This window comes from Macrotis lagotis, chromosome 1, assembly GCF_037893015.1.
Source record: "Macrotis lagotis isolate mMagLag1 chromosome 1, bilby.v1.9.chrom.fasta, whole genome shotgun sequence".
Lineage (NCBI taxonomy): Eukaryota > Metazoa > Chordata > Mammalia > Peramelemorphia > Peramelidae > Macrotis > Macrotis lagotis.
Genome location: NC_133658.1, coordinates 803,852,335 through 803,874,622, shown reverse-complemented (window position 1 = coordinate 803,874,622; position 22,288 = coordinate 803,852,335). Strand labels below are relative to the sequence as shown.

Here is a 22,288-nt window from a genome sequence, read left to right as displayed (position 1 = left end):
AAATGTCCACAGCATGCACCTAGCAGAGTTAGAATTGAAACCCAGCTAACTTGACTCTACACCTGGTGCTCCTCCCATCACATCACTCTACTAGTGATATCTGTATTTAAATGACCCTTCCTCTCGACCTTGGCTAGCCCCTCTGATTCCTTTGTGGCCTCACCAGCTGGTCTCCTTCATCATCGTGATAGAGCAAAGGCTGCTTGAGGGGCCTCCGGGTGTAAGTATGTGTGGTAGTGCCCTGAAAATAGGTGGCTGAAAACTTGGCAAACTTGTACTCAGAGAGATCCTCTTCTTCTTCATCTGGGAGGGGCAGGGCTGAATCCAGGTCGTCCTCCACCATGAACTTCTTGGACTTCTCAAGGTCCTGGGGAAAGAATGATAGGTAGATTTTCAGAGGCCATGGGTGTGACTGGGGGGATGTAGTGGAGGGGAGGGGATTTAAGAGCTTTCATGCCTGGAACTCATGCAAAACTCAAATCTGGACATAGAATCATAAATTTTTTGGACTGGTTTTTAGGGTATGAAATGTCAGAGCTAGAAGGAGCCTTAGAACAAAGTATGTTAGAATATAGAACATAGGATGTCAGAGCTGCAAAAATGTTAGAACAGAGAATGTCAGAACTGGTAGTGATCTTAGAAAACAGAATATCAGCACTATAATAGGTCATAGAATGTAGTAGCTGATTTGGGGAGCCAAAATAGCAGAGCAAAGGCAGGGACTTGCATGAGCTCTCCCCCAAATCTCTCCAAATAACTTTAAATAATGATTCTAACCAAATTCTAGAGGCAGAACCCATAAGAAGATTGAGTGAATCAATTTTCCAGCAAAAGACAAACTGGGAAGATCCACAGGAAGGGTCTGTTGCCCCAGGGTTAGAAAGGGCCTGCAGCACAGCCCAGGCTGAGCCAGGGAAAACAGCTCCAGGCATCCAGGAACAGATCCTGAAATACCTGGGTCCATGCCAGCAGTGTCAGGTTCCAGACCTCTCAGCTTAGGAATTGGTATCAATGACTTGGAAAATCAGCGGGACAATTCTGCCACACCAGCAGGAGAGACAGACCTAGAGAATGGCACCCCCTTCCCCACAACCCTCCCCCACCCGGGGTATCACTGGGCAACTGCTTCCAGAGTGCTCAACACACAGATGGTAAAGGGGGTCTGGGGAGATTACAGGGGTCTCTATGTTGTCCCTTAGGCAGGAGTCTATTGCTTCCCCCATACTCAGATCTAGGTGGCAATCTAGGTCCCAGTCTCAGGAGAAGGAGCAGAAGCACAACAGAGCTCACTGCAGGCAGCAGAGCATGGACTCTCCTCACAGTTCCAGGACAGAAAGGAGTGCTTGTAGTCAACTGCAGACCAGAGCACAGGCCAGGAGAGCCTCTGATAAGGAGGAATTAGGACTTTCAGACCTCTAGGAGTATCTTTGAAAACAGCTGCAAAAACCCTCAAAATTTGGGACAGTGCATCCTCCACCCTGGAAGCAGAGCCCACCTTAACAAAGATTTAAAAATCAAGACACAGACAGGGAAATGAGCAAACAACAGAAGAAAAAATTATCTGACCACAGATAATAATTTTGGTCATAAGGAGGATCAAAATATACATGCAGAATAAGATAACAAGGTCAAATCTTCTGTATTCAAAGCCTCCAAGAAAAATATGAATTGATTTTAGGTCATGGAAGAGCTCAAAAAAGATTCTGAAAATCAAGTAAGAGGAAAAATTCCCAAAATTATTTTGGGAAGAGAAACAAGAGCAATGTAAGAAAAACATGAAGATTGAGTCAGCAGCTTGGTGAAGGAGATACCTAAAAATACTGAAGAAAATAACATCCTAAAAACTGGTTTGGGTCAAATGGAAAAAAATAGTCCTAAAGAGCAACGGGGGGGGGGGGAGTCTTAAAAAGCATAATTGTCAAATGGAAAAGAAGATACAAAAACTCTCTGAAAAAAAAATCCTTAAGCTATAGAATAGTTAGGAAAAATTAATCCCTTAAACTATAGAATGAAACTAAGGGAAATCAAGAAACAATAAAACAAAAACCAAAAGAAAAGCTAGAAGAAAATATGGAATACCTTATTGGAAAAACAACTGACCATTCTGCAACTGGTAGATGATCAAGAGATATGAACAATTTTCAGATGAGTTATCAATGCAATAAGTTTTTTAAAAAATTTCCTAACTCACTATTGTTGGGAGAAATTCGTCTTGGAACAATTCTGAGGTACTACCTTAAACCTGCTGGATTGGCTAATAGGACAGGAGAAAATGACATGTTGGGAAGAATGTAGGGAAATTGAGACATTGCTGCACTGTTGGAGGAGTTGGGAAATGATTCAACATTTATATAGAGCAATTTGGAACTATGCCCAAAGGGCTATAAAGTCTTGCCTACCCTTTGTTCTAGCAGTGCCACTGCTAGGTCTGTGTTCTAGAAGGGACAAAATAGAGAAAGAAAAGAATCTATATATATAGGAATATTTATAGAATTTCTTTTCTGATGGTGGAGAGCTGGTGACTGAGAAATGACTGAACAAATTGTGATATTGATTGAGATGAAATTGTGTGTGATTGAGATGAAATGCTGGTTCTGTCATGGGAAGTGATGAACAAGATGCTCTCAGTAAAAAACTTACATGGTAGAGTAAAATTTGGGAAATGTATTTTGTAAAAAAAATAAAAGCAGTATTGCATGCAGTGATCCAAAAGGACTCTGAAAGACTTACAGTAAATAAAGAATACTATCCATCCTAAAGACAGAGCTGATGGTGTCTGAATACAGACTGAAGCATGTTTTTTTTTTCCCACTTTCTCAATGAGAGGGAGTTGGTGGGGAGGAAGGGAGAGAATTTGAAACTCAAGGTTTTGGAAGTTAATGTTGAAACTTGTTTTTGTATGTAATCAAGGGGAAATAAAATTAAATTAAATATAGAATATAGTGTCTGGAAGAGACTTTAGAATATAGAATATTAGAACACAAGAACATAAAACATCAGAGCCTGAAGGAACTTAAAAACACAGATGTCAAGACTACAAAGAGCCTTAGAACATAGAATGAGAAGCTGGACCTTAGAATCTAGAATGTTAGAACACAAGAATATAGAATGTCAAGTTAGAAGGGACTTTAGAACATAAAATTTCAGCTAGAAAGAACTTTAGAACAAAGAATGTCACAACTAGAAGGACCCGCAAATATAATGTCAAAGCTAGAAGGATATAAAATATTAGAACTGAAAGGAATTGGGGGGGGGAATTGAGAGGATCTGGAGTAATCATCTACTTTAATCTCATCATACCCATTAAGAACTTGATTCCCAGAGAGGGGAATTGAATTGCCCAGAGTTACACATCTAAGTGAATAATTAAGGATGGATCTGAACCAGGTCATCTCATCCCAAATTCAAAGCTCTTTTCACACATCACAATAGACCATCCACTACTGCAGTTCTGATCACCCTGGTTCTGATCACTTGACTGCCTGCAACTTGGTCATGTTCTTGCTCTCTAGCCTAATAATGCATCCTTTCCACCTACCAGATACAGAAGTTGGGGAGATATCATAGGAATTCCCTCTGAGGATGTCCCCTCCCTAATGAAGTACCTCGAAACCAGTGGGTGCCTGGCCCTCCTGGCCTGGCAGCGATGATGTTGTTCCCAGGAAGCCAAACATTTTGTCCACCATATCTGAATCATTGACAGGCTCATTTCGGGCTCTCTCCATCTTATCTAATAGCTCCTTTTTCCTCCGGGCTTCTTCTTTCTCCTTCACTTCTCTCTCAGCATCTTCCCGGGCCAGCTGAGCCAGGCGCACCTATGGGCAGGAGATAGATGGAAGGTCATCATTCTCTGTAGTCTTGACCAATCAATTCTGCCCACCCTATCAGTCCATGGGTATTTACCATGTGCCAGGTATCTTTTGTGTAGACATAAGAGATACAAAGACATGTAAAAAAAGGCAAAAACAAAAATAGGTCCTGACTTCTAGGAGCTCACATTCTAATAAGACAGACAATGTGTATCTACAAGATATAATATAATGTGAATGGGAGGCAATCTCAGAGGGTAATCCATCAGTAGCTGGATGGCAGAGGGAGGGCAAAGAATGTCTAGAAAGATCTCCCGTAGAAGATGGGATTTGAGCAAAGTCTTGATGGACATGAGGAGGGAGAACATTCCAGGCAAGAAACAAAGTTAGTCCACAACCAATCTCAAGTCACACGAGGATCAGAGTGCAGAGTAAAGGAATTGGGGGTGTTTAGAAGGAGAAGACTTGGGGGGAGAGGCTGTGGAATCTTGCTTCATTTCATGAAAGATAATCATGTATTCTCCTGGACCTGGGCATGTATAAAAAAATGACAGAAGTTACAAAAAGGCTAATTCTGACTCTCATGAATGATGACTAACCACCGGGCCAAGGTGGAGCTGACTGCTTTAATCGGGCTGTATGGCCATTTGACAGTGATGTCATAGAGGAGAGTCTTGTTCAGGAACTGCTTGGACCAGATTATGAAATCTTCTTCCAGCTCTGACATTAGGGGATTCCATGATCCCACACAGCACAGTCACTGATTTATGATCCCATTTGAGGCTTTTGGCAAAGATATTGAAGTGGTTTGCTATTTTTTTCTTGCTTACTTTACAGTTGAGGAAACTGAGGTAAATAATGTTAAGTGACTTGCCCAGGGTCAAAAGTGTGTCTCAGGTGATATTTGACCTCAGGATCGTGAGTCTTACTGACTCAGGCCTCACACTCTATCCGTTGCAACAACTAGCTACTACCTAATTTTACTTTGATCTGTTTTCTGCAGAAAGATTCACCTATAACATTCTCTCTACCACCCTTCTGCCTTGGTACCCAAGAACACATTCCTGGAAAAATCTCAGTAAAGCCTCAGAGTAGAGGGGGGAAGAGGTGGTTTGGGGCACCTCTGGCCCTTGAATCCTGTATCATTCCCATTTGCTTACCTGATGCTTCTTTTCTGCTTCCTCCTTTGCCTTCTTCGCACTCATCTCCTTTTTTAGTTTCTCCTCCTCTGCCAGCCGCAATTTCTCAGCTTCCAAACGGCGAAGATACTGGGAAGAAGAAAGGGAGAGATTTTAAAACAGAACAGATGAAGGGAATGATTCCTTAGTCCTCAGAAGTCTTTTGGGCTCAAAGGACTTCAGAGCCCATCTGGTCCAACATTCTCACTATAAAGCTGGGGAAATGGAGGCCTCTGTGACTGGGGTCATATAGATAGGAAGATTCAAGATTTGAACTCAGGTTCTCTGACTCCAAATATAATGCTCTTTTCAGGATCCCCTGTTACCTTCTATGACATATGTATACAATTGTCATTGTAGCCAGAAGTATTGCATTAAAAGCCCAGTTTGGCTATTTATAAGCTATATAAGTATGTCATTTTAGTTTCTGAGTCTTAGTTTTTCCAGCTGTCAAATGGAAATAATAATTCTAATACTACTGTCTTTCAGTTACTATATAGTAAATAAAGCATTATAGAAAAGTTGGCTATTATTATTACTTCAAGCTTTTATATCTGCATGAAAACACTCTAGAATAGCATTTAAAAATATTACAGAAAGAGTTTGTAGGCTTTTCCAGATTACTAGAAGAGTCACAAACTTTGTCTTCTCATTCCATCTTCCCAGCAACAATGCTTTCTTTTGCCATTCTTTTCCTCATTCCATAACCAAGAGAGAGTAAGGGTGTGAAACTGCTGCAAAGTCAATACTGGAGGTCTCAAGTCTGGCCTACCAAAGTCATAAGAGAATTATCTCCCAGAGTCTAGCTACCCTTTTTCAAGGGCTTTTCCTGCTTGACCTCCTCTGTGCTGCCCTTCTCCTTTCTCCTAATCTTTGGCAGGGTTATGGCAAATTTCTTTGTGACCCCTGCTTTGCACTCTGACTGGCTTGGCTAGGCACACCTTCCTATTTCCTGAATGTTCATTTCCCTTTAGGTGGGCTTTCTTTCAGATGCCACTAATTGTCCATTGTCCATGTCCAATTGTCCAGTGATCATGCCACTAATTGCCTCTTGCTGACAGAAGGTTTGACCTTGGGGAGGTGGGCAGCACATGGAGCTCAAAGAATCCATGGAATCTTTAGAGCTTGGGGGAAAAAAAGCCTAGCTCTTGTTTCTGCATTTAAGGTATTTCTGCTACCAGGTCTCTGCATCCTCAGAGGTTACATGTGGATAATAAATTCAATTCACAGAATGATAGAATTATCAGTGCTGGAAGAGGCTTTAGAAGAAAAAGTGTCAGAGCTGGAAGGAACCACAGAACATGGAATATTAAAGGTGGAAGGACTTTAGAATATAGTTTGTGGAATGACAGAAGGCAGAGACTGTTAAGAGTTGGAAGAACATCTCAGTCTAAACTCCAAGTCACCTGCCCAAGGTTTAATATCCAGTGGCTCCATAGGGGAGGGTGGGCTGGTGGAAGCATTGGTGCTTAGGCTCTCCCATTCTCAACTCACCTCTGCCTTCAGCCGCCTATGGAGTCTCCGGGCTATCATGCCCCTTGCATAGGCCTGCACAGTCAAGACAGCCCAGAGCCGGTGTCGGAAGGCTCTTCGTACTAGGTAACCCCGACACCTGGCCTGGAAGTCGATGATCCGCCTTCGGGCCAATCGGTACTGCTTGTGGAGCTTCCTGGACCTGTATAAGGCCTGGAGCCGCAGGAAACCAATTCTCATCTGCAACAAAGTGGGATGTTCAGGGTCCCCATCTTCTCCAGGCAAAGTTGCTACCAACAACCCTAGAGCTTCTAGAACAGTTTTCTAGAGACTCTAGATACTTCATCCCATTGTCTATTGCATGCTTTTGTGTGATATCTATATTGCATTTTCCCCTTCATCCTTAGGGTTCCCTGTGAGGAGGGGCTGCGTCATCTTCCTTAATGGGAGAGCCATGCAGTCCACCTAAAACAAGGGACTTTCTGTGGGCAGAGCCCACATCTCTCTTGAGACTGTATGTGCCCCAAGAGCAGGGTCAATGATTCACCTTCTGGTAGGGAGTTCCTGAAAGCAGGAAAAGCATCTCCTTAAATCTGAAGAGTAGAGACAGTCTGCTTTTTAATGATTAGGTAGTCCCTGAGGACCATGTTTCTACCATGGTTACTCTGGGAAGACAGGGGGTCATGTCTGTCCCTTCAAGAGTATCCAGATCTTAGTGGTTAAATAGTAAGTCTCTCTTCCTAATTAACAAAACAATAATCTAATTACCTCTGTAAGAGCATATCCAAAGGGATATCATAAAATTCTCAAAAAATTCTACAAAGACAAGTTATTATCAAAAAAAAATTTCAGCATGACTGCATTCTAGGATAGATCCTGATGGGGAAACTGAGGCCTAGGGAGGTTGTGACATGCCCAAAGTCATATGGGGCATAAGTATCAGAGCACTCAGCTGGCCCTGAGATGCACTTACCGCCCCATAGTTCTTCCTGCAGTTGTGGCCTCGCCAGTGCCTCTGAATGAGTGTGGCAGCATTCTTCAGCCTCAGGTAGTTGGACCTTAAAACCATCAGCATCAGTGTCAGTCTCCTCAGTGTACACCAACAAAGCATTGTACAGTTTAAAAAGAGCCCCACTCACAACAACTGTGGGAGTTAGGTAATGTAGGATGATTATCCTCATTTTACAGAGGAGGAAGTGACTTGCCCAAGGTCACACAACAGCCCAGGAGCACAGCTGGAATTATGATTCACTTCTCCACTACAATCATTGAGCCCTGTTATGCTCCTCTAGCTTCTCCATAGTCTCTCAAATAGATTGCAAATAATCTTTTCTTTCACAACCTGACTAGTATGGAAAGATGTTAAACAAAATTGCATATGTACAACCTATATCAGATTGTTCACTGTAAAGCATATATATAGGAGCTATGGATTTGTCAGTACATTCTGTGTAGGTTCATGTATGTGCATGGTCATGTCCATGGGTAAATCATTCATGCATTTGTATATCAACATGGTGGGCATATGAAGATTCAATACCTAATGCAGTGTCTCTCACATTGGAAGGGCTGAATTATATATATATGTTAGTGAATTAGTGGGTATACAAATTTGTCTTTTTTCTACCTGTCCATCTATACATGAGTGTAAATGTGTTTATGTATGTGTTTGTGTGTGTGTATATATATGTGTGAACATTCCCAAATACCTGTCTTTAAATCCTCGGATGACTTTCTGAAGGAGGATGACTCGGTCAGTGATAGCTTTGTCCCTCTCAATTTCAAGGAGCATATCATGGTGATCCTGGGGAGAAAACCTACCTTCAGTCATCCGATGTAAAAAGGGTTTTGAGCCCTGGGGCCATGAGTGTCCAAGAAGCCTTTTCTTAACCAACCTTTTGGCTACATCAGAGATTCCAAAGGTTAAAGCAATATCTCTCCTTGGAGACAATGTTGTTAGTATCAATTGCTCTCCTGGATCTGTTCATTCTACTCTGAATAAGTTCATATAAATCTTTCCAGGTTTCTCTACAATCATCTCCTTCATCATTTCTTATAACTCAGTAATATGCCATTATATTGATATACCTTAATTTGCTCTGTTCGACTATATTTATTAGAGGAGTTTGCCTTTCTTTTAAATGAAAGCCAGTCACAAAGGAGGGGAAACAAATGTTCATTTAAAAATAAAAAAAACAATTATTAAGAATTTCTAATTGGAGGAAAATTGGGGTGCTGACAAATTCCTAAACTAGTGGAGGTGACAAGACTCAAATGGGATACAGTGTTCTGTTTGCCTGAAGACAACAGACTTTGGATTCATTATGTCTGAAATTGGTGATGGGGACTGAGACTGGTGACTGTGAAAGTAGAGGGGGATAGTGGGATGCCCAACCCTTAGACAAACTTCTATTGGGATCAGAAGTCAGTAGGAAAGAAGATACAAGGGAATAAAACTAGAGGACTGGTTTCCTTCTGTGACACTCGACCAGAGATTGGATGACAAGAAAACTGGATCTTTCCAAGACTAGGAATATACTATAGGGAGAGAGCCTGGAACAAAAAGAGCTTCTGGTGCCTGGGATACAGGACAGTCAGAGGAGCTGCCATAGGTAATGATAATAGTACTTCCTGCTGGGAGCTGTGGAGAATCACAGGGATAATTGTGGCTTGTGCTAGTGCTTTACAAATACTTCCTTTGAGTCTCACAGGAACCTTGGGAAGTAAATACTATTATTATATCAATTTTACAGTTGAAGAAACTGAGTCAACCAGAGGTTAAGTGACTTAGCCAGGGTCACACAACTAGTAAGTGTCTGAGACCAGATGTGACTCTAAGCCCAGTCAGTGCTCTATCCATTGAGCTGACATCTGGTGCGTGGCTCCAGGTGATTGAGACTAAAAAATCTCCTAGCAGACAAGACTGTTCATTGGAGAATGTCTTGATTTGCCATGAATTCAATTTTGGTGTCATCCATTCTCAATGCAACTTTTTTTAAATTGACTTTAATAAACCATATGCTTGTAAGGAGAGTTACTACATTGGCTGGGGTTGCTGAGTAAGTTTCCTAAATTACTAGACAGGATGAAAATTTAAGAAAAGATTCTTCTTTTATAGTTTGGCAGAAATGTATCTTCCTAAATTTAATTCTCACTGTCTTTTCTCATACATTGCAACACAGTCAAATGGACTCCTTGCTGTTCCCCACAAATTCATCTTCTCCCATCTCAATATCCTGAAGTCTCCCCCAGATCTAATTATGTTCTAAAGACCCTTTTATTACTAATATTCTCTAGTCTATGGTCTTAAAGTCCCTTTCAAATTAATCCAGAGCAGGACTTTCATATCCAACATGCTTGGATCATTCCAAAATGAAACTCACAAAGAAGTCTGCTTAAAGACATACTAGAATCCACAACTCAAGTCTTAGTCTGATACTGGGTGCTTCACAATGTCCCTTTAAACTGGGTAATTGTGAGCACCTAATAAAGTCAAACTTTTCCCAGAGCCATAAGTTCCCTGTAGCAGCCAGAAATCATTTAAAGGGCTGGGCCAGGATCAAATTGCCATGCAAATCAATGGCATGGACCTACAAGAATGGGGCTGTTCTTTTTGTCCTAGACAAATTTTATTTCATGGTAACTCATATTATTATTTATGTTATAAAAGACCACAACTCAAAACACTATGTAAATCTGTCACCTTCATAAGCAATAATCATGATAGATTTACATAATGCTTTGAGCTTTGTAATGATTATTTACAATATTCACAATCATTATTATAATTTACATAGAGCCATTCCCCTAAATAGGTCTGTGAAATGGCTAGTACATGTACCATATTTCCATTTTTACAGATGAGGAAACTGAGACTCAGCTAAGGAAACTGGCATCCCTCAAATAGCACAATCTAGTGAGTGTCAGAGCAGAACCTGAATCCAGTTTCCCCTGGCCCCTCCTCCACACATTCTGCCTTTTACCATGTGAGGTGACTTGTTGTGAAAGAAAGCATTTCTGCATGCACGTGAGTGACCTTCCATGCTTCCTGTCATACTAACCCTGGTCTTCCCCTCTGTAACCTCTCCTGTTTCCTATTTCCTGCTCAGACAGCTGGTTAAGCCAGATAACACCTGCTTGGTCAACGGGACTAAGAGGGACATCAGAAACACTCTCTGAGAAATATTCAGGGACATGTGGATATAGCTGATTGGAGATAACAACTGAGCTGAGAATGTCTAAGCATAGCCTGGAGTAGCCAAGAACTAACTACCAAGGAACTAGATCTTCTCTACTCTCTGGAGAACAGAAAGGAAAAGGGATTCTGCTGCTAAATCATTAGTCTTGATACCCTACTTACAGACTCAATGATTAAATGAATAGTCGAAAACTGTTAGAACATAGCCTCTTATATCAGAAAGGGACCTTAGAAAATGAGAGGTCTTAAAACATGGAATGCCAGGACTTTAATGCATAGAATGGTGGAACTGGAAAGTCTTAGAACATAGAATAGAGAGGTTGGAATGACCTTGGAATAGGGTCCAAACAACTCTAAATTACTTCTGAGCTTTTTAAAAATGGTAAAGTGTGGGTATGTGGGTATGTGGGTATGAATGATTATTTCAGAAAATACGCAAAATTTTGATCAGTTTTCAAGCCAAGGATCATATTATATTGTATGTACTTTGTGGGAGTTTCCTGCCATAAGATTTGGACTATTTCATGGATAGCACGAACAATTTTATGCTCAGTCTTCATATATACTAGGCTAGAGCTACTCAGTGTTCAAGGGATACCCACTGTGTTTTGTTCTGTAAATAAAGCAGTATAAAAAATGTGCTTTGAGGTTTGTAATGATTATTTTATTCTTCACCATTTCTGCATTTAAATGCACAGTTTTTGGTCACTTTCTTTTCCTTCTAGAATATTGTACATGTCCGATCACTGAATTAGGTGATTCCTTTAACTTCCTCTTCCCATCTGACTGCCCCCCCCCCCGCTCTTCTATATGTTCTTGGGTAACTAATGCAGTTCTTTGGTAGTACAGGGTGAAATCATTTACTTCATTTCTCAGAAAAAAAACTATACTATTATTGCTATTGTACTAATATTGCAATTTTTCCTTAACTTTTTGCTTCTTTTAAATTAAATAAAGGCCAAGACTAAAAAATAAAAAAAAATAAGACTCAGTCCCTGCCCTCAAGAAGCTTATCACTTAGTAGGGGAAATAAGAGACCACAACAAAATGTGATCAGGACCACAGGAGAGGTATTTAGTGTTCTGGGGATTCTGAGAAGGGAAAGAACACATCCAGTTAAGGTGATGTCAGGGGAGGTTTCCTGGAGAGGTGACACCCAAGCTCAACCTTGAAAGATGGCTAAGATTTCAAAAAAGACAGTAAGTTCCCCAGCCAGACTGGATTCAAGAGTATCTGAGTACAGAATGCTATTTCAGGTGGGATCCAGAGTCATGCTCCACTTCAGGAAGGATTCCCCTCTCCTAACTTTTCTTCTTCTTTACCAACAGCCTGACCCTCACAATCATATTTTTCTCTATCATCCCAACTAGGCAGCTTCTTTTAAAATGTTCTCTTCCCTAATTAGAATGTAAATTTTTGAAGACTGGCTATTTTGTTTGCTTATATTTCTTGCCAACTCTCTCTCTCTCTCTCTCTCTCTCTCTCTCTCTCTCTCTCTCTCTCTCTCCTCTCTCCTTTCTCTTTGAAAATGGCACAAGAAGAGGCAAGTTTGTGATAGTTACACGAGAAAGGCCTTGAATGTAAGTGGGGGGGAATGCTACAAAGGGGGCCCATCGTGATTTTTTTAAAAGGGCAATGATTGCCATATTTCTGACCTCTTTCCACTGGATACATTTTGAAGTACTAGGATAGATGAGTACAGGAGGAACAGAAGAAGAAAGACTCAGCTTTCTGAACTGAGTGAATTGAGCAGAACCAATAGTCACAGTAACATTGTGTGAAGATCAACTGTGATAGACTTAAGCTCTTCTCAGCAATACAGTGATCAGAGACAATTCTAAAAGACCTGTGATAGAAAATGGAGGATTATGGAGTCTGAATGTAGAATGAAACAAATGATTATCACTTTTTAAAAATTTGTTTTTTGCTTTTTTTCCCCTCATGGTTTTTCCTCTTTTGTTCTGATTCTTCTTGCACAACATGACTAATATGGATGACTGTGCATGTATAACTTATATCAGATTGCTTATTGTCTTGGAAGGGATAGGAAAGGGAGGAAGAGAGAAAAATTTGAAACTCAAAATCTTACAAAAATGAGTTTTAAAAACTATCTTTACATGTAATTAGAAAAAATAATATAAGAAAAACAAAACAAAACAAAAAAGTGCTCTCTATCTCCAGAGAGAAAACTGAAGACCTCTGACTGCAAACTAAAAGTATAATTTTCTCACTTTATTTTTTTGCTTTGTTTTGTGATATGGCTAACATAGAAATATATTCTGCATGATTTCACATATATAATTGATATTGTATTGTTTGCCTTCTCAAAGAGTAAGAATTGGAACTCAAAATTTAAAAGAAAATGTTAAAAATAAATAATAATTGATTAGGTTTTTTTTAAAGTACAGAATGAGCTTGGAGACACAAAATTATATGGTGTATTTGTGAAATTCCTTCCCCCATACTCTAGAATAAGTCACATCTTTACCCTTCATTCTCCCCCAATCACCATCAAGCCAAAATGGATGGTAATATTTTACCTTTAGAAAGATCTTAGTTTTACCAATCTGCCAGTCATCATGTTTCCCTAGTACCACTTCAGCAATGCGTTGGCAGGTGCCCCGAAGATCTTCCTGGAGAAGAGAGCGTGATGAAAAAGGAAATAATTAGTCCAGTTTGATTTATTCTTGGTGAAGTCATTCTGTGTTCCCAAGGCCCTCCTAGATCTGATGATATACCATGTTCTTTAAGCCCTTTTCCAATTCTGACAGTCTGTTTTCTCAGAGTCCTCCCAGCTCTGACATTCTGTGTCTAAGTTTTCTTTCATGTCTATGGTCTACATTTTCTTTCCTTCTGTCTCTTACATTCTATATACTAAGCTCGTTTCCAACTCTGACATTCTGTGTTTAAAGGCCCCTCCTGGCTCTGACATTCTATGTTCTAAGTTCCCTTCCAGATCTGACAATCTTCATGATCCCTAAGCAGGTCCTTAAAGAATGGGGGGATTTTAGCACATATAAAGGAGAAGTACATTTTTCTCTTAGATAATCCACCCCAAATGTTCACATGATCTATTTGTGCCAGATCTGTGGTAGAACATTCCAGGCTTGGTTTGTACTCATCAGGCACATGGTTGGATATGCCTTCATGTCCAACTCTAGCATAGCGATGTCATTTTGATCCTCTTTGAGAACCAAGGACAACAACCACTATGTACCAGACATTTTGCCAATAGTTAGGGATACATAAAGACAGACACTGTCCTCATGAAAATCACAATCTAATGGGGAGACATATACAAACAATTACGTACAGAAATGATAAAAGGAGATAATTAACAGAGGGAAAGTATTATAATTAAGAGGCTGGGAAATGCTTCTAGGCAAAGATAAGAGTTTAATTTGGGCTTAAAAGAGGTCTGTGGGATTCCCTAATGGTGAAAGTCATAGTAATGTGGATGCCTTAAGCAGTGAAAACCATGTGGGTTTCCTAGCAAAAGTTTTAGCAGTAAAGGTCATGAGTAATATAGTTTTCCTAGCAAAAATTTCTATCAGTAAAAGCCATAATAATAATATTATGGAATTACTATCAGTGAAAGCCAGGAATGATGCTGACCAAGGTTAATGGAAGGCAAAAGAAAACACAGTGATTGGGCATAACCATAGTGACCAGTATCAGGCCTCACAAGCCCAGGAGTTTAGGCAAAACAGCACTGCTATGGCACCCATGTCTGGGACTCCAGCCCAGTTCTGAGTAGAACAAACCCCAAAATATCAGCCAATCTGCACCAACATACTCTATAATTCTTCCACCCTTTGATTTCTATAATTATCATAGGGATTTGGGAAATTCAATATGTTGTCTGGCCACCCACCCCATTCTGCTCCAATGTGAGTATCTCACTTTTATCATTAAGCTACTTATATAATTAATCTGGAACTCTCCAGCCTTTTTCTTTGGTGTCATGTGAGACCCCTTATTTGGGAAGCCTTGAATATTCCATTCCTGGGGAATTTGCAGGCAAGGCAAGATCAGAAAGGTCAGTAGTTGGAGCAGAGAGATTCCAGGCATGGGGGACAACCAGAAAAATTGCTTGGAGCTGAGAGATGGAAGGTTTGTGGAACAGCCAAGGAGGCCTGTGTCACTGAATAGAAGAGTATGTGTTGGGGAACAAAATAAGAAGAATGGAAAGGTGGGAGGGAGTTTAGGTTTATCAAAGGTTTTAAGTGCCAAAAAAGCATTTTGTATTTGTTCCTGGAGGTGAAATGGAGCCACTGGAGTTTACTGCATAGGAAAATAATATGGTAGGTCTTGTGCTTTAGGGAAGATAGAACTTCCTAACCAACAGAGATCATCAAACTCATAGAATTCACAAGACCTAAAACTAGATGAGACCTGTCACACAATGGAATGGGTTTCCCCACCTTGGTAGGGGAAAAGGTGATGATCTCCCTGACTAGGGTGGTATTCAAACATACTAGTACATGACAGATACTTAATATATAAGCAAATATTCTTAAAGCCCTCCATCTTTTGACTGCATTCTACCTCTCCAGGTCTCTCTCCTGCTCCTTCCACTCATATAGTCTATATTCCAGCTGAACTGGGTGACTAGCTGGTCCTGACCCCACCCTGCCCTCTCTGACTATGTGTATCTGGATATTTGTGCTGACCTTTTCTCAGGCCTGGAACAAACCACCTTCTCCTACCTATCTATTGAAATAGTACATCTTGAGAACTATGGATTCCATGAAATTTTCCCTGAATTTTTCAGCAGAAAGGGGCCACTTCTTCAACAAATTACCACAGAAGACTGTCTGGATTTCTCTGTCTCTGTTCTTTTTATCTGTATATGTGCTGTACTCCCCTCCATGTGATAGACTGTAAACTCCTTGAGGTAAGGGGCTATGTGGGTTTTCTCCCTTGGTATTCCCAGGACTATCTATTGGGCCTTGGCACAAAATAACATTTTGAATGCCCTCCCTACTAGCCTTTGGACCCTATGTCCATCTCTGGGCCCTCTCACATTTATGCTTCCCCTCCCTGTCCATTTTGGCAGCAGCTTCCCAGAAACACCAGAGCCTGGCCCAGCCCAGTCTTTATATACTTGGCAAAGACTCCCAAATGCACAGCATACTCAACTATACCTGCTTGTAAGCTGGCTTCACTCCAGGCATGAGCACGCGATAACGTTCCACAAACTCCACGAAGGTGTAGCGGATAGGGTAGCCAGCCCTGCGGATCCTTATGGTCTCCATCATCCCTGAATATCTCAGCTGGCGCACACAAAGGTGCCTATCAAAGAGCTGGTGGGAAAATAGAAGACATGAGGAACAGCTCTCCTTCTAGTCCTCTCTTCCATTTTCCTGATATTAAGCAGAACAACATAGTAAAATAATGATGATGATAATGATGATGATGATAAGCCTAGGGTTTGGAGACAGAGGAGCTGAAATGTAATCTCAGCTAAGCCTTTGACTAATGGTACCTTTAAGTAATATTTTCTCTCTCCTTTGACTTCATTTTTCTCCTTGATAAAATGGAAATAATAATATTTTGACTAACTACCCCCATGTGGTTATTCATAGGATACATTTTTAGCTGGGCATTTAGTCATTTTGCTGAGGAGACCAAAGTCAAAAGAAATTGGGTGATTTGCCCAAGGTCTTATAAGTGATAAGGCTGAGACTTAAGCCCTCTCATTCAAAATTTAGTATTCATAGGATTACAGATTCAAAACTTAAAGGGCTTTTACCGACCTTTCATTTTTACAAATAAAGAAACTGAGGGTCAGAGTGATTGAGCAACAAAGTTACACACAGGTAACACAGGTAGTTAAGTAGGTGAAGAAACCCGGATTTGCACCCAGGTTCTCAGGTTTTCAGGTTCCAGGTGGCACACTCCTGTCCCAATAAAATGCTGTATATAAAAAGTTTTGTAGGCTATAGAACACTTTATAATTATCTTCTAGTTCCTAAACTAATTCACCTCATTGCAGAGAAAAAGGGAATGAGTTTTTCCTTTGCCTTGCTTGCAGCTCCATGGTAGCAAAGAGTACCCTTCAGTCAAAATGCAGATGCCTGCCTAGTCCTGTCCAGAAATGTAGTATTCCCTTCTCAGGACCCAGAAAGGGCAAAATTCTTTCGGAGCAATGGGCACCTGGAGCATTCCAATGTCCCAACCCATCATCCTCTTGTTATCATCAAGCCCTGCCCAACCAATCCATCATCTTCAGCAGCAAACAATTTCACTGATACAGGGAACTGAGTTATTAAGTTATTCATTAAGTATCAACTATGCTCTAGGGCACTATGCCAAGGAGGTACAAAAAGAAAGAATATAATAAAGTCCTTGTCCTCAAGGAGCTTACAATCAATCAATCAATAATATTTATTAAGTGCCTATAATATGCTTAAAGGTCTTTTGATAAAGTACTGGAGATACAAAAAAGAAGCAAAAGACTTTCTCTGCCTTCAAAGAGCTCACAATTTAATGATGGAGATTATGATGATATGTCTTTTGTTCTCAAAGAAGACCATGACATCAGGGAAGGTGATACCAAGACGTGCATATGAATTAGAGAGAATTAACTGAGGGAGGGTCCCAGAAATGAGAGGGGCTGGGTGGGACTGATAATAGTAGTAACAATCATAGTAATAGTAATAACAATCATAGCTTTCAATTCTAGAGCTCCATTATCTTTCATCACAACAAGCCCTAAATGTAGGACCATTAAAGTTTGTGAAGCACTTCACAAATATTTCATTTTATTTTCAACAACTCTGAGAGGTAGGTGATGTTATTGTCCACACTTCCTAAATGGAAAAAAAAATGAGGTAGAGAAGAAGTTAAGTGATTTGCCTAGGGTCAGTAAGTGGACATGCCCAGTAAGTGACTGAGGCTGGATTTGAACTTGGGTCTTGCTGAAATCCCTTAAGTCATAGTTCATTTCCTTCTCATAGTTCCCCTCCAATTATCTTCCTATTCAGTGTATCTTTGTGTGTTAGTTCCATTACAGCATGCATGCCTGGGTTTTGGATAGTGGATGATGCTCTAGAGATTTCCTAGTCACCAAAGGAGTGAAACAAGGATGTATCCTTGCTCCCATACTTTTTAGCATGTTTTCAGTCATGTTATCAAACACTTTCACTGAGGATAAACATGCCCTCAAGGTCAGCTACCACACTGATGGCAGATTCTTCAATTTGAAAACACTACAAGCCAAGACCAGTCTCTGAAGCTGAGATGCACCAAAGAACGGATCGATTCTCTTGCTGCTTGTGCTCATTTTGGTCTAATAATTAACAGCAAGAGAGCTCCAACAGCCAGCACCATACCATCCATATGTGGAACCAAGGGTTATAGCAAATGGAGAACTTTTGAATACTGTGGACAAGTTCACTTACCTTGGCAGTGCTCTTTCCAGGGAGGTACACATTGACAATGAGGTTGGCATTCACATTGCCAGACCTAGCTCAGTATTTGGGAGGCTCCGAAAGAAAGTATGGGAGAGAAGAGGTATTAGTCTGACTATCAAATTGAAGGTCTACAGAGCCATTGTGCTGACCTCATTGCTCTGTGCCTTTGAAACTTGGATAGTCTACCAGAGCCAAGTCAGGAAACTGAATTGCTTCCATTTAAATTGTCTTAGGAAGATTCTGAAGATCACCTGGCAGGAGAAGATACCACACACTGAGATCCTTTCTGAAGCTAACTGCCTAGCATTCCAATATTACTAGGAGAGTACAATTATGATGGGCTGGACACATTATTAGAATGCCAGATATACACTTGCCAAAAAAATTATTTTTTATGGAGAACTCACACAGGGCAAGTGCTCACAAGGGGGTCAGAAGAAGTGATACTGAGACCCCCTGAAGGTCTCATTGAATTTAGAATTGATTGTACAACTTGGGAGACACTGGCACAGGACTGCCCAGCATGGTGTGCCCTCATCAGTGAGGGTGCTGCACTCTATGAGAAAGGTAGATTTGAAGCAGCTCAAAGGAAACATGATATACATAAGTTTAGAGTACATTCCGGGTGTTCACATGGACTGTTTGTGCCCAACCTGTGGTAGAGCATTCTGAGTTCATGTCAGATACACTGTAATTTGTCTCAAACACTGTGATGTCATTTTGGTCTTCTTCAATAACAAAGGACAAGAACTGTGCATGTTTCTGTGTGAGTGTGTAAGAATCTCTCCTTACGTTTTCAGGTAAATAAATCCTCTGTTCCATGAACAACACATTCCATCTCCAGACTCAGGAATTTTCACTGGCTGATTTCCATGTCTGGAAAGCTCCCCCTCCTCATCTCCACCTTCTGACCTCAGCTTTCTTAAGTTCCAACTAAAACCTCATTCTTTTGACAAGAAGACAACCCTTCTTATTTCTAGCGCCTTCCCTCTGCTAATTATTTCCTATTTATCCTGTATAGTTTATTTTGTATACATTTGTATACACACATTATACATATATATATATAAGTATACATATGTAGATATACATACATACACATTAGATTGCATGGTTTTTGAAGGTCAGGATTGTCTTTTGCCTCTTATTGTATCTAGCACTTGGCACATTGTCTGACTTATATCCTTTTAGCACAGTGTCTAGTATGTAGTAGGCACTTAATAAATACTTATTGATTAATGGACTCAGTTCCCTATACCAATGAAATAACAAGTCTAATTTCTCTCCCATTGTACTAGAATTGGGTGATGAGATACAAAGGAAAAGAAAAGGTAGTGGTAGTCTCTGCCCTCAAACAGCTTACATTCCAATAGGGGAGAGAACATTCAAGAAAAATACAAAGTATAAAGAAACACTTAATAGCCCATGAAGCACTATTGAGGTGGTGGTATTTATCATTTGCATCCTCTCATCTTCAGCATCGTTATTATTCCCTTTATCCCCTATACTTGCTGCCCATGATGGCCACCCAAAAGAGAATATTAGGATAAGTTTCCCATCTCCTTAGTCAAAGTAGCCAAGGCTTATCTCAAATGCAGAAATATGGAAGGAAAAAGATGTGTATGTTTAAGCAATGACTTAAGAAATCAACTAAGGAACTACATGTGGGTTCTCTCTCTCTAGTACAACTCATAGCCTACCATTTTTGGACAGCTCTGGCTATTTTTCTTATAATGAACCCAAATTTGCCTTCTTTTTAATTTCCATCCAGTGTTCATGTCTCTTTTGGACCTAGCCCAGAGATGTAGATCAGGTAGTAACTGATATATTAAAGGTGATTTGGTTTGGTCCCTGGCACTGGGCACTTACCACCCATGTGACTTGGATAAGTTACTTAACTCTCTGGGGCTCAGTTTTTTATGTGTAAAATGTCTAGTTGATCACAGAAGTAACTACCAACTCTAGAACTAGATCCTAAATCACTTACTATCTCTAGAACTCAGAGTCTACCTCTTAAAATTAAGGTGGGAGCTAGGAGAAAGGTAACTTTCTACTTTGGGGTTCTTAATCTTCTCTTGTCTCAAGGGTTTCCTTGGAAGTCCATTAAAAATTATGTACTCCTCAGAACATTTTTAGATACATTAACAAATATGCTGGAATTCAAAGGAAGCCAAATAGATTTAAATAAGCTAACATGTATGTATGCATGTAACATATACACATATGTATACATACTAACTTAAATACAACTATACACACACATTTGTTGTAGATGTGCACATATGTTGCTGTGTGAATGTTTGTGTGTATAAACACACACACACACTCACACACACCCCAATTTATGAAGAACGGATTCAGAATTCCTGGTCTAGATGATCTGTTGTTACTGATGCTGCTGCTCAGTCTTTCAGTCATGTCTGACTCTTTGTGACCTTATTTGTTTTTTTGGGGGGAAAGATAATTTAGAGACCCTCTAATTTTTACAATCCTAAGGTTCCTCCCTGTTCTGATGCCCTAAGTTCTATGATTCTGAGTCCCTCTCTGAAGAGGATACTGTTTTTGAAAACCATAATTGCTGATAATTACTTCCAGTGAATCATTGCTACATAGTTCCTTGACTACTTTGAAATGGCCCTGATATTTCCCAGTTAATGAACATTTCTGAGAAGTTTCTCATCCCTATGACTTCCCATTTCTTAACATTCTAATTTGCTACTTAAGAATCAAAACTCAAGGAGAACTAGAACTATGGTGGGGCAAAATTTACATATGCATTCAGGGGCAGAATTGTCATAATAACACAAATTCCTTCTCTTGTTTAATTACTTCTTACATAACTTTCTCATCAAGAATTAAAAATAGTAAGAATTAAAAGAATTAAAATTAATTAAATTAAATTAAAATTAAAATTAAAAGAATTAAAAATAGTAAGAATTAAAAAGTTGATTTGTGAGCAAGTTTCTGTGACTTGTCTGAGATACACTCTGTCTAAAATATACTAGCTAAAATTCCTAGTTACAACTGAGTATTCATTTTAGCCATCTTAAGGAAGGAAAGATGACTAAGGTATCATTTAAGAGGAAAGATAGGAGGAAATTTCTCCAGAGAGAAGGTTCTAGGAGCTGACTACAATGGAGTTAGGAGGTCTCTCTCCAGAATAAAATCCTTTTTTTGCTGCTTTTAAAGTGGGATCATTGATGCCAACTGATGCCTCCCTCTGGTTAATTGCATTACAGATTAAAGTCTAGCTCTTTCTGAATATGGGTAAGGGATGTGTCAACTCTTAATTTCCTCATGGGTAAAGTGGTAATAGTAATAATTACACTATTTCTTCCTTCATAGAGTTGTTGGGGAAAGGCATTTTATAAACATTAAATAACCACATGATGTATTATTAATGCAGGGGAAGATGGAAAGAATTTGAATGTAACAGAAAGAATTTGGGTGGAGACGTAAATTGACTCGAGATGTAAATTGACTTGAAGTAGTGAATTTTGATTGTAACAGAAATAATTGTAATCTTGGGTAAGGACCCTCCCCATTCTTAAAGTATCATTGTTTAATATAAAATTGGTATCCTGATCTCCTTGGGCTTTACCCAGTACCTTATTCCTGGTCCAGTGTGGGGGAAAGCTGCTTGGCTGTTCTTCTCTCTCTCTCTCTCCCTCTCTCTCCCTCTCTCTCTCTCTCCCTCTCTCTCCCTCTCTCTCTCTCTCCCTCTCTCTCTCTCTCTCTCTCCCTCTCTCCTTCCTATGTCTTGTAACCTTTTTATGAAATTTTTGTTTTATTTTCACCCTTGCTTTTCCGAGTCTGAATAATGATTCCTCATATCCAGAACTGAACCCAAGTGGCTACATTATCATCACCAGCAACAATATAAATTAATTACTATTCTGTGGGCTCTAAAATTATATGGTCTAAGGACCCTCCCAGCTCTGACATTCCATGTTCTAAGGTCTCTCCCAGTTCTGACATTCCCTGTTCTAAGGTCTCTACCAACTCTGACTGTGTTCTAAGGAATCTCCCTGCTCTGTTTGTGTTCTAAGGTCTCCCAGCTTTGACATTCTGTGTTTTGAAGTCCCTCCCAACTATGACACTCTGTTCTAAGTTCCAAGTTCCAAGTTGCTACCCAGCTCTAACATCCTAATGCTAAGAACCTAGTGTGATGACTTGACCTACCTTTGTCATTTTCTCCCCACCTTCTCCCAT

General features: G+C 40.0%; 1 protein-coding gene across 5 annotated transcripts in view; it reads right to left on the bottom strand.

Moving 5' to 3' along the window:
- The window catches only part of MYO7A (myosin VIIA), a 138,582-nt gene that overhangs the window by 38,793 nt on the left and 77,501 nt on the right, over window positions 1-22,288 (bottom strand). For all 5 annotated transcript variants that reach the window (XM_074216946.1, XM_074216947.1, XM_074216948.1 and 2 more), the window contains 8 exons: window positions 15,806-15,964; window positions 13,199-13,291; window positions 8,170-8,264; window positions 7,434-7,518; window positions 6,482-6,700; window positions 4,970-5,077; window positions 3,606-3,815; window positions 164-367 (listed from right to left, as the gene is read on the bottom strand). In XM_074216946.1, the coding sequence (XP_074073047.1) occupies window positions 164-367; window positions 3,606-3,815; window positions 4,970-5,077; window positions 6,482-6,700; window positions 7,434-7,518; window positions 8,170-8,264; window positions 13,199-13,291; window positions 15,806-15,964 (1,173 nt within the window). The remainder of the gene's footprint in view (window positions 1-163; window positions 368-3,605; window positions 3,816-4,969; window positions 5,078-6,481; window positions 6,701-7,433; window positions 7,519-8,169; window positions 8,265-13,198; window positions 13,292-15,805; window positions 15,965-22,288) is intronic.